Here is a 16,974-nt window from a genome sequence, read left to right as displayed (position 1 = left end):
CAGTGAAAGCGTGGGTTGGCCCCCGGGACACAGTCTGAGTGGGATGCGGAATGACAGCACAAGCCCAATTAGTCTTAGATGCCAGGGCTGGTGCAGGGAGGTCGGTACGAGTGATCAAGCCATTCATGCATTCAGTACTTGCCTGCAGGCACTCTCCGCCGACAGCCCGGGTGAAGCTACTATACTGTAGCACTTCTGCGGCTGGACTCCTGACGCCTCTACCTCTGTCCTTCCCTCCCACCTTCCCTCTTTCCCTCCCTCGCTTGTTTTCCTTCCTTCCTCCTTTCTAAATCACTCAGAGCAAATAAGCCGCTTCCCGTGTCAAACTTTTTTTTGTTCTTTCAGGCTAATCCAAAGTCAATCTGGGCGGGGAACCCTCCGGTCGTGGGCCTATTGCGGCCCTCCAGTCACCCGTGACACGCTGCCCTCGGCGTTTCCTCGATCTGATATAGCCATTCGATTTGTGAAAAAAACAGTTGGTCATACCTTAGTTACAAAAATGTTTTGATCAAAACCACGGAAATTAGGAAAAACAACCCATCGTTTTCCTTAATGTTTCATAGTTGTCTATGGTCTGTATGCTGTATGTCATTCTTAATCCAGCCCCAAACATGAAAATCTTTCCCCATCAAAGTTTCCCCGTGCCTGCTTTAGCTCTTTCCCTATCTTCCCATCTCTCGCTCACTATTTTCTTTTTTTTCTTTTGTTCATTCACACATAAACACAGAAATCCACACACACACACACACACACACACACACACACACACACACACACACACACACACACACACCAGTCTCTGTCAGTATGAGCAATAACAGATACTACTTAGCATGCCGTATCATACCTAGTTTAAAAACTCTAGCCATGTGTGAACACCCACATGTCCACTCCCTGTGTCCTTTACACCCTCCCACTTGCCTCCCACACCCTGCAGCACTGGCATTACCTCATCCCACTCTGAGGCGAAGGAAGGGGAGCGCTCCACCGGACGCTGCCCGGAGCTGCAGTTACTGGCAGATTCGCTGCGTCCAGCCAGAGCTCTTTCCTGCTCTGCCACCGGCGAGGCCAACAAGTCCGAGTCCGACTTGGACAAGCTGCGGCTCAGCCTCAGCTCGGCGGGCCTGGCTCTGACCTCCTGCCCTTGGGCTTGGCTGGCCGGGACCCCGGTCGCCCCGGCGTCGGGTTCCTCCGTGCGGTCTGGCGCGCGCTCTGCCATGGTTTGGGAGCCGCCGGTGAAGCAATGATGGAGCGCCGGGAAGAGTCCTCGCTGCTCCCAGAAGTCTGTCTGACTGTCTTTGTTGTCTTTGTCGAGTTCTCGGCGAGGAGCGGCGGGAGCCCGGTTGGAAGACGCACCGCGCGCTTGGGAAAGATCCTTGCCAAGTGGTGGATTGTTGGAGAGAAAGGAAATCCACAGACGCAACAAAAAAAGTCATCCAATTCATTCAAGCCAGCCTTCCTGTTTTTGGGAGGGAGGCAGCATGTTAGAGAGAGAGGCTGGAAGGGTGTATCAATGCACTCACACAATCACGGAGGTCCACCCACTAGTTTTATCCTGTTGCCCTCCCCTCGCAGAGCCACTGCCTCAAAGGAGTCGCTGCCGCTTTTGTGTTAGACTTTTACTTTTCCGTTTCTGCACGTCCCTTTTGTGTGGAATGAGTTTCTTAGCAGGATGTGCATCTGGTCAAGGGTTTAGAACTACTCCGGAAATCAGACTTCCCTCTGGGGAAGGTTGACTGAAAGAGGATACCAGGACAAAATTAAACAAGAGGCTAAATGATGAGTACACATATTTACAGGAAGTACATATATACACCGAAATATTCGTGAAAAGACTTAAATAAAATACACAAGCAGATGCCTCACAGTCGTCATCATCATTTACCACTAGAAGCGTAATTCCCACACTTATCATCCCAAATTAGCGATGCCAAAAAGTACAACTCGCCCTCTGTGAACTTGTCATTCATTGACCGGCTCTAACCTGCTGATGCCGAGGTCCCTCCGAGTGCTTCCCTCTGAGTGCCGTGTCGGAGCCTTCCCTCCCCTGCCGTTTTTTTCTTTCCGGACTCTTCGCGAAGGACCGTCTCTCTCTCCCGCTGAAAAAGGCGATCGGAGGACAGGGGACGGGGATCCTCGCAGCCCTGGCCTCACGCAGACTGACAACTGGGGTAATCAGGTTACTGACGCACTGGGTGGCTGTTCTGATCCAGGGCAGGGAGGGGCAGCCGTGGTTTTCCCCCATATTACTGTCCGCCTGTCTGGATGTGGGTGGTGGGGGGGGGGGGGGAGGGCAGCGACCGGGGTCACGGAGCCGAGGTGACTTTGGCGCCGCATTGAAGACCAGGGGTCAAAGTTGGAAGTAGTTCATGGAGTTTAAGTACGCTGACTGGGTTATTGTAGTAACTTAGCACAGCACTCATTATTCTGTGTGCACGTCGGGCTTCATCGATGGATAGAGGAGTAACTGGAGAATATATGAAAGTCAGTTAAGAAATTCATTTGTTTTAGACAATACTAGATTTTAGATGGATAGGTAGATTAGGCAGGTTTATGGCACCTAGAACATGCTTTTGAACACAGCAGTGTGATACGGCAGATTATATACTATATTAAAAAAAATGAAAATTGCAAATAATCATGTACTGTTGTGGCCTCCCCTCCCTCTGAAAAAGTGTTCCAAGTCGGCCTGGCTGATAAACTGTTCACAATATCTTTCAAATGTATCTATTACAAAGCCTTAAGTGAGTCATTATTCATATTTTTTTCCAATGTTGGTGTTATAATGGAGAAACAAGCTGATGTGATTGCATTTTAAAAGGGTTAAAGGGTTGAATCAAGGACAAAAGCAACAAATCAAGAGAAAATCAAAAGCATTTGGCGTCATTGAATGCAATGAACTCTGTGGCCGCTGCAGAGATAAGAGGGACGGGTCAATGGAGTGGACGGAACATGGAAAGGTCCTGACACTACCTCCCCGTTGACCTCCCTCCTTCCCAAGGGAGATGACACTTTTCCCAAAAAGGCCTCCCCGTGGTCGCCGGTCCCCACCCTCCTCGCATGCTCACCTCACCCCTATGGGCGGCGCTACTACGTGCACGACACAAAGGATAACATCATGCGCGGAGCGAGCAGAGCATATGGGGATCGCACACTGCTTAGCTGGCACTAACAACAGCCGCACCTAATGAAGCGTGCCGAGCCGCACATCCGAGCTGACTCTCACTGCCGCTGCATGGGACACGAATGATGGATGCGGCCCCAGAACAATTCATATCGCGCGCATGATGTTGAAACAAAAAGGGAACCACGGAGCATGCTTTCAGTATTGTTATTTTTTCTTTCCAGATAATGACGTCTTTACGGTGGATTTTAAAAGAGTGAAACCTAAATAAAGGAACTCGTCTGCTGCCTGGGTTAGCTAATTACCTAGCTGCTGCTGCTGCTGAGCCCTGGGCGAGAGACAGCGGTGACTCATGACCGCGCTTCCCTTACAAAGACATGCACAGTGGGCAAGTGACAAGGAGGCAGTATGTACAGTCAGCACGCACACACACACACACACACACACACGCACACGCACACACACATATACGCACATGCACACACACACACACACACACGTGTGCGCACACGCTCACCCACATGCACCTGCCCACACACACATGCACACACACACACACACACACACACACACACACACACACACACACACACACACACACACACACACAAACGCACACTGGGAGGATGAGGGAAAGTGTCTGTGTATGAGCGTGTGTGTGTGTGTGTGTGTGTGTGTGTGCGCGTGTGCGTGAGGTTGTTAGACATTTTGCACCTGAAGTATCTGTCGCCCCAAGGGTCCAAAATTGCCGTCATTTGAAAGAACATGATGTGAGAACGTTCATAACTTTGCAAAAGTTCCTAAACTTCTATTCTTCTGCCTTTTGTCCTCTCCTGTCAGGGAGAACTCCAGACGCTCATAATTGTCTCTTTTTTTTTGGCGGGGTTTGGGAAAATTCCACTGATATAGTGAGAAACCTAACCCTTAAACCTTACCTGATCTCCTGGTCCCGCTGCGGTAACATGTGTTTTTGTAAAAGTCACTCATTTTTCGCTGTACTTCCAACTTTTCAAATACGGTTAACAAGTACAAAGTACACAATTTAGTAGCAAACAGAGTAAAACGGATTGAGTTTGACACCGGTGTGGTTCTTTTAAAGTGGATCGGGGACCAAGGACGGCCATGTCGACTTTTTGCAACCGGGCGTCGTAGAAAAGCAGCTTGAAGAAGCATTTCGCGTGCGCAACTTACAGCGGGACATTCTTTGAGGCCACATAACTTACATACGTCTCTCGCGGGACCTTTATCTTTGACCCCAGAGTTCCCGAAAAGAATGCTCAGATGCCGACCTTAGGGGTCAACCCCCCCCCCCCGACCAGGCAGCCATTTGTGGAAGCTATCAATTGTAACGACCACTAAATGTGGAGGGTGATCCAGTTCATCGCCGGGGTCGGACGACGGAGGAAAGCAAGTGGAAAAGTGGAAAACAACGCAACTTGCACTTGAGACGGTGTGAGAGGCGTTAGTATTCATAGATTTTAAACAGTTTTATATCGGTTTATTTCCTCTGATTTGCCACATTAATTGACACAATTCAGGTATTTCATTCAAAATTTTTCCTGAAATGTTGGTTCGTCAGTTATGAGTGGATTTTTATTGCAATCAAAATATGGAGATGGAGATTGAGACGAAGGTGTGAATCCCAGACGAAGTGACAACAGCGACGTTTAAGTGAGTGGATTGGCGGAATACTTTGCTTCACGTTCGAATGTCTCATCTTCAAATCCGGAAAACGCAAAGTGCCGTCGGAAGGGGAAAACGGGGAATTAGCGCGAAGGCAGGCGAAGGGACGAAGGGACGGAGAGACGGAGAGACGGAGGGACGGAGGGACAGAGAGACGGAGAGACGGAGGGGAAGTCATGGGAGAGGCAGAGGGAGACGGAGCTCCTGTAGCCGAGCGACGCTGACCCCTCTGTGGGGAAATTTAAGGCCGCGTGTGCACGGCTGAGTGCAGATGTAGCGCCGAATATCCATCAGCATGCCATCATACAGAGAGAGAGAGAGGGAGAGGGAGAGAGAGAGGGGGGGGAGGGGCGAGAGAGAGAGGGCGAGAGAGAGGGGGGGTGTGAGCGAAGGGGAGAAAGACAGACTGGAGGGCAAAGATAAAGATCTTTTCTCATCAACAAACAGGACCAGGTCGGTGAATCTCACGGGGGAAACGTGGCCACGCCCTCCTCCTCTTATCAACGCGCATCTACAACATCTGCATCAGCTTCCCGAAGGGAGAGGTGCTTGCTTTCTTTCTTTATTTCTTTCTCCTGTCTTTTCCTTAGTTCTGACAATCCCCCAGAGGGCATGGGAATATCCTAAATAACAACTTAATGATTCAGGGTTCATCCGCCGCGGCTTTTCATTACCCCTGGCTGTCCATCCAAGCCGCCGCCTCCATCGCCGTCTCTTTAAGCACAAAAGAAAGTTTTCCCAAATGGCACTGCTCTGTGGGGCTGAAAGTAATGCATCACTCCCGAGCCATGTGCTGGAGTGTGAAAGCCAATGAGATCTAATCTGATTTTGTCCCGTTGAACGCTCACAGTGACGACCACAAGCAGACGAATCGTGATGCCCGGCCGGGCCGGCGCCACGTACAGACACGGCAGAAGAAGCCATTTCACAGCTCATCGCAGAGCAGGGACGCTGCGGCGTGGAAAGAGAAAGGGGAACGAGTTGTGCGAGCGGCGCTGCTGTAGCGGAGCTCCACCACACCCCGAGACCTCGAGAGGAATGCTGACGCCTCTTCAGGAGTAACGGCCGAGGGGGGGGGGGGTTTCAGACCGCGCCGCATGACATCGTGTGCCGCCGCAGCCAGCGCCGGCGGCCGCGTTCAGACGCGGATCAAGTTGAGCTGATAACGCTCTCGTGCCGGAAAGATAAGAATCCGTGCGCACACGCCCGCCTCCCCCCGTCCCGGCTCAGCACCGTCATTTGCATGCAAGACCACGGGGAAAATGAGTTTAAAAAAACCCCCAAAAAACAAACAAAAAAACACTATATCGTGGCTCGTACAAGGGCCGATGAAAATATTTTTTTATTTAATTTTTATTTTTTTATTTTTTTATGTATTGGAAAAAAATCATTTTAATTTTCTATCTAAAATTAAGATTTGTAAACCAAAAATATACATGCATTTCAAAATGAATAGCATACTCCGATGCAATCAATTCTAGTGTTTAAATTTTCCTGAAAATTGTAATATTGATATTTTGCTTGGAAGTTACACAACCGTTTTCTGCTTAGATGAAATAGCACCATTCATTCACAAATCAATGAAGTTATTACATATCTGTATTAGACTGCAATGCATTACACTGCAATAATAATTTTTGGAATGCACGTCAGTAGGTACACAAAAATGTTCACAAAAACTCTCCCATGTATAGAATGTTGAATCGTCAGCAATCTCATCAATATTGGATTGAATCAATATTAAACCCAAAATGTAATGAATGTGATGATTATGCAACACCACATTCCGCCATATTTTGTAACAACATATTTCATTACATATTACAATTACGTGATAAGGTGGTTATACTATTTATGATAATTACATAATAATTCAACACATTATGTAATAACCAAATTGCTGTCTTCATTAATTTAAGTGGGACACCCGATGGGAATCAAGACACGCTTTAGTGAAATAGTAGGAGTTTATTACATAATGCAGCAAGTTATTACAAATCGTGGGTATTATGATAATAATGATAATGCACGGCTTCATAACTCTTAAATCACCCACCCACTGCTCCGGCCGTCCGGCCCCCCTGTGTTTTTGTTCCTTGGGGCTTCGGGGCGTCGGGGCCTCGGAGCTCCCGGCACCGGGTTCATGTTCGGTGTCGCGCTCGCTAGAAAACCACGGGCAGAGCTCCACGTTTCTGAATCGGCCATTGTGATGGTGCCGGTGGCGGTAACAATGGCCGCTGACAGATTAAACACATTCCCTCTTTCATTGCAGTTGGCATGTGACTCGAAGATTAAACCGAGACAAAACAAAACAAAAGCAACGAACAGAACGAATGAAAATGTAAAGGCGATCCGATTTTATTGCTCGTCCGAGAGCTCGCGCTTTGATTTTTCCGCCCGAAAACAACGCCGCGTCTCATCGGCACACTACACGGGTGGAGAAGCAGACCCATCGGGAAGCGGAAGGGATGCGTTAGGATATGGAGGGAGGGGATGGATGCGTGATGTGAAACAATAAAAACAGAGCGATACAATGAAGAGCAAGTGAGGGAAGAAGACAAAGAAATGAATTCCCAGTCGGTGCTGACAGTTCCCTACTTTTAATGTAATGTCTTTATAATATCTCTGTATATATATCTTCATGACTCAAATCAGCTGGATCGTATTTAGCAAGAAGAAGCCTGGTTTATGCTCCTGGACCTTAAAAAAAAAGGATTTCTTCTACGTTCTCTGTACATTGTTGTTCACCAGACACGACACTGTTACGTTACGTTAGGTTACACACAACATCGTACGAGTATTATAATCAAACAGCCACGCGAACGTCTCCCAGCGACGCCCGGGCACGTGGGCTCACGTGCCGACGGAGGAGCGGAATCCAGCCTGGAGTCAACATCACTGTGGGTGTAGAGCTTTGCAGAAGACAAAGGAAAACATCTGATGTTTTTCGGCGGCTGACTCCGATTTGAACCCTCTCAAGGCAACAAATAAATTGTGATTTGAGCAATATATGAGACCGAATGCATCTTTCTCTTAAAAGTTTTTTTTTTTTGAAACCTTGTGGTGTGGGGGTGATGTGGTTTAAGTAGCTACACCTGTCTTGGGTCAAGGGAATTGGGCCCGGGATCAGAGGCGGCTGTACGCCTGTTGCTCTCCAGAGCAATCAATGAGCAATAGGTAAAACCCCCATCCCCACACACACACGGGGAGGGCCTCTGTCATGACATGTGTACATCTGCTCCTGGCTTTTTTCATCTTGCCCACACTCTACAATAAACTGGTGTATTTGCGACATCTCTGCCTGTGCATCTGTGTCGGAGAGCCATGAAAACGGCACTCGGGTGGCGTGTGGCACCTAGCACTGTTTTTCAACGACTGCGAAGATTTTGGTAGAAATAAAAATGCTTTCCCTTTAAACTTGCTGAGCCATCACTTTTTAGGCTAGTTCCGCTGACGTGAAATGAACGAGAGAAAAAAAAATCGGAGCAATCACCTTCAGAAGATCTCCCTCCTCGAATTGATGCAGAGTGAAAGTTACTTTTGTCTGTCGCCCGTCCAATTCACAAGGGAGAATTTCAGTTGACGACTGCGAACAGGCACGCAGGGACGCACGCCTGCAGTGAATCCAGCCGGACCCGGTCTTTGATGTTCACACGGGAAGGTGCAGGGTACAAAGGCACGTCTTGACAAGCTTAATTTTCTTCCGGCCGCGCTCACGCCGGACCATTACATACACCCGCATCCGCATCCGCCTGGAAAATGACTCTGGACTCCGGGGGGTGACTGACTGAGGGGTGGATTTTTGTTTTATTGGGTCTATCAAAGTACGTTCATTGATAAGGGGTCCTGTCACGGTGGAGGTGGAAATCAATAATTCGGACGAAATCTCTGTCAGAGGACGGAGGGGAGTATTTGGCTGCAGTTGTGCCCCCGGTATTAGACGCCATTACATGCATGGATGAGGTAGTTTCAGATGATGGGTTTTTCAATCCCACCTCGGATGCATATTGACGCAGCGGGTTCTTCTGAGGGCCAGAGAGGCTCTTGGCTGGGGATACAGCTGGTTTCATCTGGGACATACGTCTGGTTTCACTTGCTGAGCCCTATGATGGCATTGCAGTAAATCATTTTGGAGGATTTCTCCTAGAGGGCAGGGAGGTGAGCAAGTGGCTCTGTGTATCATTAACACATTGATAGAATTATAAAGTGCTCGTGGAGTGAAAGGGGAGCTCAGATGAGGGGAGAAAAATATTTCCAAGTTTCACTCTTAGTAGCGATGAAAGGTTGGACTCTCTTTTGAGGTTCAGTTCTTAAAGATATATTTTTTTGTGCATTTTCGGTAAGGACTGAGCCTTGAATATGAGCCACCAGGGTGCCCCTGAGGTGTGGTTCACGACGAGTCATTCAGTAAAGAGTCTTCTTTTATTGGATTCGGTTGGTGTAACGCACGGCGAGCGAGCGAGGACTGTCAGGCGTGTCAGGCGAGTCAGGCGAGTCAGTGGATCTGAGTCGTGAATGAAATTCCCACAACAATACTTGAATTCGGTGATACAGTCATTATTCATTTTGTTGGAATGCAAAGTGTAAATCAGTCACATTCAATATGAATGGTGCCAAAAGCCTGGACCTTTCCTTTGCACTGGACTTTAATTTAGTCCTCAGTAATTATTTTCAATTTGTGAGTCGAAAGATTCTCTCTTTTGCTGGAGTGACTCCCGACTCCCAAATCATTTAAAGCATTTGTTCGCTATTGAACTAATCATTTGCGAGTCTTGCGTCAATAGCTTTTGGGAGGCCATAATGATGAACACAGTTCCACGCGTTTGTGATGTTTGTCACGTTTTTAGTGGGTAACAGACTAGTGGTGTGCGGCGTTATGGTGTTATGGGCAGTGTAAAAAGTGCACTGCGGCAGAAGGACGGTTGGAAACACTGGACTGATAATAACTTTAGGGAACACAAGGTGTTACAGTACCAGTTCAGAGGCTTTGCGTTTCAATCAGGCGTTGATAAAATGCTCGTTGAGCGAACGACAAAACGAGGTGGAGAAAATATTCACGAGCGGAAAGACGGAGCGCGTGTGAACGAGGTCAGAGGGCTGGCCCTTTAATTCCCATCATGCCCCGGCCTCATTAGCCTGACGGAGCACGTGCACCGCAGCACATCTGTACACAACAAAACAACGCAAAGCCCGGAGGACGACGCGCTGACTCTGCACTGTACAGCCAGTCGCGGCCAACCAAGATTCAACCACTCCCACAGCCAAAATGGTACAAAAGCTTTTACTCAACCAGTTTGACCAATATGACGTAAGAAAATCATAAATCAAGGCTTATTTTAAGATTTTTTCTTTATAATAGAATATGATTTTAGAATTTAATTATGAATAAATATTAAATGAAATGAGTCTACAAACATATACAAACCCCAATTCCAATGAAGTTGGGACGTTGTGTAAAACGTAAATAAAAACAGAATACAGTGATTTGTAAATCCTTTTCAACCTACAGCATATTCAATTGAAAACACTGCAAAGGCAAGATATTTAATGTTCAAACTGATAAACTTTATAGTTTTTTTTGCAAATATACACTCATTTTGAATTTGATGCCTGCAACAGGTTCCCAAAAAAGCTGGCGCAGGGGCAACGAAAGACTGGGAAAGTTGAGGAATGCTCAAAAAACACCTGTTTGGAACATTCCACAGGTGAACAGGTTCATTGGAAACAGGTGAGTGTCATGATTGCGTATAAAAGGAGCATCGCCCAAAGGCTCAGTCGTTCACAGGCAAGGTTCACCACTTTGTGAACAACGTGCGTGAGAAATAGTCCAACACTTTAAGAACAACGTTTCTCAACGCACAATTGCAAGGAATTTAGGGATTTCATCATCTACAGTCCATAATATCATCAAAAGATTCAGAGAATCTGGAGAAATCTCTGCACGTAAGCGGCAAGGCCGAAAGCCAACATTGAATGCCCGTGACCTTCGATCCCTCAGGCGGCACTGCATTAAAAACCAACATCATCCTGTAAAGGATATTACCACGTGGGCTCAAGAACACTTCGGAAAAACCACCGTCAGTTAACACGGTTCGTCGCTACATCTACAGGTGCAAGTTAAAACTCTACCATGCAAAGCGAAAGCCATATATCAACAACACCCAGAAACCCGAGCTCATCTGAGATGGAGATGGCCTGGCGCAGAGTGGAAAAGTGTGCTGTGGTCTGACGAGTCCACATTTCGAATGGTTTTTGGTAATCATGGACGTGGTGGCCTCCGGGGCCGAAGAGGAAAAGGACCGTCCAGATTGTTATCAGCGCAAAGTTCAAAAGCCGGCATCTGTGATGGGGTGGGGGGTGTGTTAGTGCCCACGGCGTGGGTAACTTGCACATCTGTGAAGGCACCGTTAACGCTGAAAGGTACACACAGGTTTTGGAGCAACATATGCTGCCATCCAAGCGGCGTCTTTTTCAGGGAGGTCCCCGCTTATTTCATCAAGACAATGCCAAGCCACACTCTGCATGTGTTACGACAGCGTGGCTTCGTAGTAAAAGAGTGCGGGTGCCAGACTGGCCTGCCTGCAGTCCAGACCTGTCTCCCATTGAAAATGTGTGGCGTATTATGAAGCGCAAAATACGACAACGGAGACTGTTGAGCAACTGAAGTCGTACATCGAGCAAGAATGGGAAAGAATTCCGCCTGCAAAGCTCCAACAGTTAGCGTCCTCGCTTCCCAAACGCTTATTGAGTGTTGTTGAGAGGAAAGGTGATGTAACACAGTGGTAAACACGCCCTGTCCCCGCTTTTTTTGGAACGTGCTGCAGGCATCAAATTCAAAATGGGTGAATATTTGCAAAGAAACAATAAAGTTTATCAGTTTGAACATTAAATACTTGTCTTTGTAGTGTATACAATTGAATATAGGTTGAAAAGGTTTTGCAAATCATTGTATTCTGTTTTTATTTAGATTTTTTATTTAGACGTCCCAACTTAATTGGAATTGGGGTTTGTACTTTTCATAGAAAAATATATATTTTATGACTTCATCTGAGTAAATAAAAAAAATATATATATTTCTTTTGAAAAATATAATATAATAAAAAAACATACTTTGAATGAATTTTATTTTCTTCATCATCTATTGACTGACACGCATTGGTAAAAGATCAGGTAACAATATAGTAATTTAGTTTGTTTTCACAGAAATTTAAGTACAATTCCTTGAAATAGAATTGGAGTAGAGCCCACTCACTGTATATTACATTGCACGACGGCTTAAAATGAATTGTGTGAAAATGAGAAGTACAGAAGGGCAGAATGGGTTTTAAACACTGTGGCTTGGAAATCTGCCATTTCTGAAATTGGATATTCTTCCCACCAATAGAAGAGCTCAAAGGGGAAGCGTGTGAAGCGTATTAAAGCCTGAATACCTGGACCGGCCTAATACGCCCAACAGGAAGGAATTTGCAACAGGTTGTGTCGCTGCAGACGGCGAGGTTAAAAACACACACATGTGCTGTGGCGATGAGGACTGCGATGAAAAATGCAGGACCTTCAGTTGGAGGTGAGGGTATATGAAAAATTCATCAAGTTAAGTGGTTCGAAATGTACACAGATGCTGTCGATTCCGAGACAGCGAAGCATATGCAAAACCCTTTGAGGAGACTTCATGGACGTTTGCCTCCTCCCAAAGTTTTCAAGCGATAACGAAGCGTGCTTGAATAATTCCGAGAATCACAATTATGCGGCCCCCTCCCTTCTCCCTTTTTTAAGTGCCTGGGCAAGCAGTAATGAGTACAGAACTTCTAGTTTCGGTTTTAATTTAAATGGCCGCCAACCGTCAATTCACATGTGGCATGAACTTGGTATTTGACGCCTCTCCCAGTGTTAAAAACAACAATAAGAGGCTCGTTATAAACAAGTTGGAGCTGTTATCGATGATCTCACAAAGAGGCAAAGCTAAACGTCTATACCGCCACAGCATGCTTCCATTATTAGGGAGAGAATTTTTTTTTTCTTTTGAAATAATTTGTTTTTGAACAAATAAGTCTATCAAAATTCACTTAATCTGGCTGTAAAATCCTAAAAAAATAGGTTACTGAGATAGCCTTATTTATTGTTAATGGCCATAATGTTCTTCTCATGAAACACCCAAAAAAAATAATAATAATAAAAAAAAAATATATATATATATATATATATATATATATATATATTATATTAACAATTGGCCTTTTATATGTATTAATTTGTACAATAAAGGTATATTTACAGTTGTGCTAAATACTGAGTTATTACCACCAACCTACATGTAGCTTAATCTTCAATTTAAACGTTAGAAAGTATGAAAATACATATTTTTGGGTGGATAACTGTCGACTCACCTTGATGAAATAAGACTGTGAAGTGCAACGTAAAAAAATGAAAAATAATTTGATGCAAATGTTGACGTCCATGAATATTTAACGCGTCTATTTTTTTTAAAGCAGCGGTGCACAAGGTGAAGGAGAGTCACAGAAGCATCTGTGACGGCCAAGGCCGATCCTCTACCAGGCCAGCAGGGGGGCGCTTTGCAAGGTCCAAGACGTTTCAGCTCCATCGATCGATCAAACCTGCAACCTTTTTCATCACCACGACACCCCCATACGATGATCCCACGCGCTGATAATAAATCTATCTGGGATATCCAGTTGGAGGGCCCCGCTGATCAAATCAACCCCTAATGGGATCATTTTGGAGGAAATTTCTTGAGGAAAGGGAACGATCTTCCGGTGAATCAGCACAAAAAAAGATTTATTTCAAATGTAATAAAAAAACAAAATATATATATATATATATACACAGTATATAATAATAATAATAATAATAATAATAATAATAATAATAATAATAAATATAGCTGCAGGCAGCAATACATGGGGTCCAGTTTAGTTACAGTATGTTGGGTAAGTATTACAGTTTTCTGGGTTCTCTGAAACGCAGCACGATTTTCCGAGTTTACATTGAACGCTGCGTCGGCTCCCCCATTTTGCCGTCTCTCGGTTGCTAGTCTCGCAGAGCAGCCACTATGCGGTCTACACAGCGCAACCCTCCGCATGCGAATGAGCACCCGGAAACGGAAACAGGACTTATATAACATCAGTTTGTGAGCGCCTCACTTCACAAACTAATCAAGGTACGCCAAAATTCTTCAACTTCCAGTTAATTTTCCTCGGTTTTTCACTTAGTTTCCGGCTCCAAATTGAACTCGAACAAATGTAGATTGCTATGGATCAAACTTGAACCCCGAGATGTCTGGATTCCCCGGTTCTACACCTCAAACATGTGGGTTCAACCGTTGTCGTGTTCCAGAACCCTAATATCCTTTGTTGGTACAGGATGTTTCATACACAACATGAAACTCAAAGTGCTTCACATTAATAGAAGGCCATCACATTGTAACGACAAAAATAAGCAACAAGCTAATTGTATTTAATAACACTGGAGAATATTATACTCATTTTCAGATTTTGGGACCATCAATTTCAGACCCCGAGGAATCGCCTTCGTTTTCGATCGTTACTACACCTCACGATGGTCTCAAATGAGGACGCGTGTGAATGAAAAAAGCCCCTTGTTCCGGCAAACATGCGCCAACTTGTTTCCCTCTGTACGGTAGATTTCTCTACAGTGAGTAAAGAGAGAGATTAGGTGTAAGCTTTGCCTTCTCTCCTCGGAGGCCGCGCTACGCTGCAGCAGTGTTTAGGTCTGCGCCCCCACCCCCAGCGACAGCCACTGTGGGAAACAAGTAGATTCGAGAGGCTCTACACTAAGCCCGGGGAAAATGGATATTGATCCGCAGCCATGACTAAATGGATTAAATTACAAAGTAATGTTGGTGGAAGGGAAGAATATGAAGAGAGCATGAGAAGGGAGGGAGGGATGGAGCACAAGGGAGGGGGGATATGAGAGATTGTCAAAAATAAGGGGAAGTGGGGAAGGAGAGGAAGCCTGATCGCCATAGGCTGCCTCTGGCCGACTGTTTATTTGGAAGCGTGTGGCGCCGTCCAGTTGTCCGACAGGACCACTGTGGCTCAGCAGGCGACGCAGCATTACTTAAAATTTGCATATCGTGTGTGTCATGTGTGTCATTTTTTTCAATACGACCCGAGTACAGTAGACTGTTTCGTGATCGCGGCCCACTCTGTCTGCACTCAGCCCCCCTTAATTCCTGAGCTCTGATCATAAACACAGCCCCCCCCCCCCCCCCCACACACACACACACACACTTCATTCCCTTCAGGGCAGTGCTCCACTTCATGGCTGTATTGAATATTCATAAAGGACTCCTCCGATTTCAGCTGACACACAGGCATCCGAGTATGCGCGACAAATGCATAAAATGTGCATTAACATGGTTTTATTATAGTCCCGCCGAGGAGGAGGAGGAGGAGGAGGAGGAGGAGGAGGAGGAGGAGGAGGAGGATGCATGTTTAGAGTGTTAAATTTCAGTGCTTATTCTTCCCCGCAAAGTGGCCATCGATTGGCATGTGCTTTGCCGGCTTCGCCCAGGAGACGACGCTCTGCGACTGGGGCGATTGGCGGTTAACGCTCAGATTATCTCCCTGGCGACGGCGTTCTGCCTGAATAGCATGACACACGTGAAACCTTTCGAGCAAGATGCGCATCTCTGTGACCTAGATACTATCAAACCTTACCAGCCGTTCGAAAAAAAATAAAATGGGGACATTTTCGAAAAATGGGCATTTGCAAAATTATTATCATTTTGCCATCATTTTCCAATATCTTACTCAGACCACTTACTACAAAGCATTGAGCCTCTAGCACCATCTATTGAGAAAATCCCTGTTGAGATTCATGGCATTTCTGATAATGGATGTCAGATTCTCACCTGACATCACTGATCCCCACCTGCCGAGCACCATGCCTTCCAGGAATTGTCTGAGGCCACTGCGTCCATTTAGGTCATTTTTGTAAATGTGTTTGGAGTGAATTTACCTGCACGTCTTGTCATTCCAATTTCCAGACAACTGTAATGAGCTGAGCGGAGCCGTTCCTGCCCGGTTTTTCTGTGAGAATAACCAGTTTTGTCTGGATCCTTCGCCCCGTGCCGCCTCCGTCCTGACCGACAGCCCAGTAATACCGGTAACAAGCTGCAATTTTAAATTACGATTTCCCAACTCGGACATCACTGGAATGCAGTGCAGCACGGCACAGCTATTTCATCCTAAAATTGTTGCCGCCCATGTTTTCAGCAGGACAGACTTGTTTAAAAAAAAAAAAAAAAAAAGTACATATCTGAAAACGGAAAAAAGAAAATCGACACATAGATTTAAAAATAAAAACAACGTTCTTCCAGTTTTAAATATTAGGGTATAAAAACAGCAATAACGAGACGGAGAGAGTTTAATTTTAAGCTGTCGATCAGATCAGACTTTTGTTTTGGCCGAGTGGAGGAAATTCAACCGTTTGGAAGCAAGATACACAAAGGGAAGTGTTTTAAAATGCACTTCGATGACTTCATCTGATTTTAGCTTTTTATTGTTGTGCTTTTATTCTTCTGTGTTTCTATATATTTAATATCCTGGTTTATTACCATGTTTTTAATTTGTATAATACAGCCTTTGCTATTGTGTTTATGTTACAACCATTTTGCAATTGAGTGCATTGCACCTTTAATGTTTCCAGAATAAGCTGAGACTTGATCACCAGCTCTGTGCATGGGAGTTGCCGTCCCCAGTCGAGGAGTTCAGCTTCGCTTTCGCCAGAGGAAGGAAGATTTGTTGTGTGCGTGCGTTTGTGTGCCGGTTTTGACATCGTCACGGATTGCTTTCAGGCGACCGCCTTTCCATTATTTCTTAGTTGAAGAGAGAACTGACTTTGGTGCCGTGAGTGACTGTGGCTCTGCTGATCACCGTCGTCCATGCTTCTGAGCTCCAACGCAAGAGCGCCAACAAAGTCTTGATCCCTCCGCACCCGCACCCCCGTCTGCACTGGTTCTGTTCAAGGTTCCATTCGCCAGGTTTTATATTTTTTAATATTATTTACGGTTTTATTCATTTCATAGGGGCTTTATAATGCCTGCCTAGTGTAGGTTTTGTGGCCTACTACTGTTGCTCTAAACTGTTTAAAACCAGCAAAAAATATGGCAAGAATTGCAAAAATAC

General features: G+C 45.7%; 1 protein-coding gene across 1 annotated transcript in view; it reads right to left on the bottom strand.

Annotated features, from left to right (window-relative positions):
- Positions 1-1,219, bottom strand: part of anks1ab (ankyrin repeat and sterile alpha motif domain containing 1Ab) — a gene marked incomplete at both ends in the record, with an annotated part of 49,271 nt that extends 48,052 nt beyond the window's left edge. Inside the window, one exon of the mRNA XM_080001045.1 lies at positions 950-1,219. Within this exon, the coding sequence (XP_079857171.1) occupies positions 950-1,219 (270 nt within the window). The remainder of the gene's footprint in view (positions 1-949) is intronic.
- Positions 1,220-16,974: the final 15,755 nt, after the last annotated feature.

Source organism: Zeus faber (genome assembly GCF_960531495.2).
Source record: "Zeus faber genome assembly, chromosome: 5".
NCBI classification, from domain to species: domain Eukaryota; kingdom Metazoa; phylum Chordata; class Actinopteri; order Zeiformes; family Zeidae; genus Zeus; species Zeus faber.
Note: the sequence above shows the minus strand (reverse complement) of the source record. Positions and strands in the feature narration are given on the sequence as shown.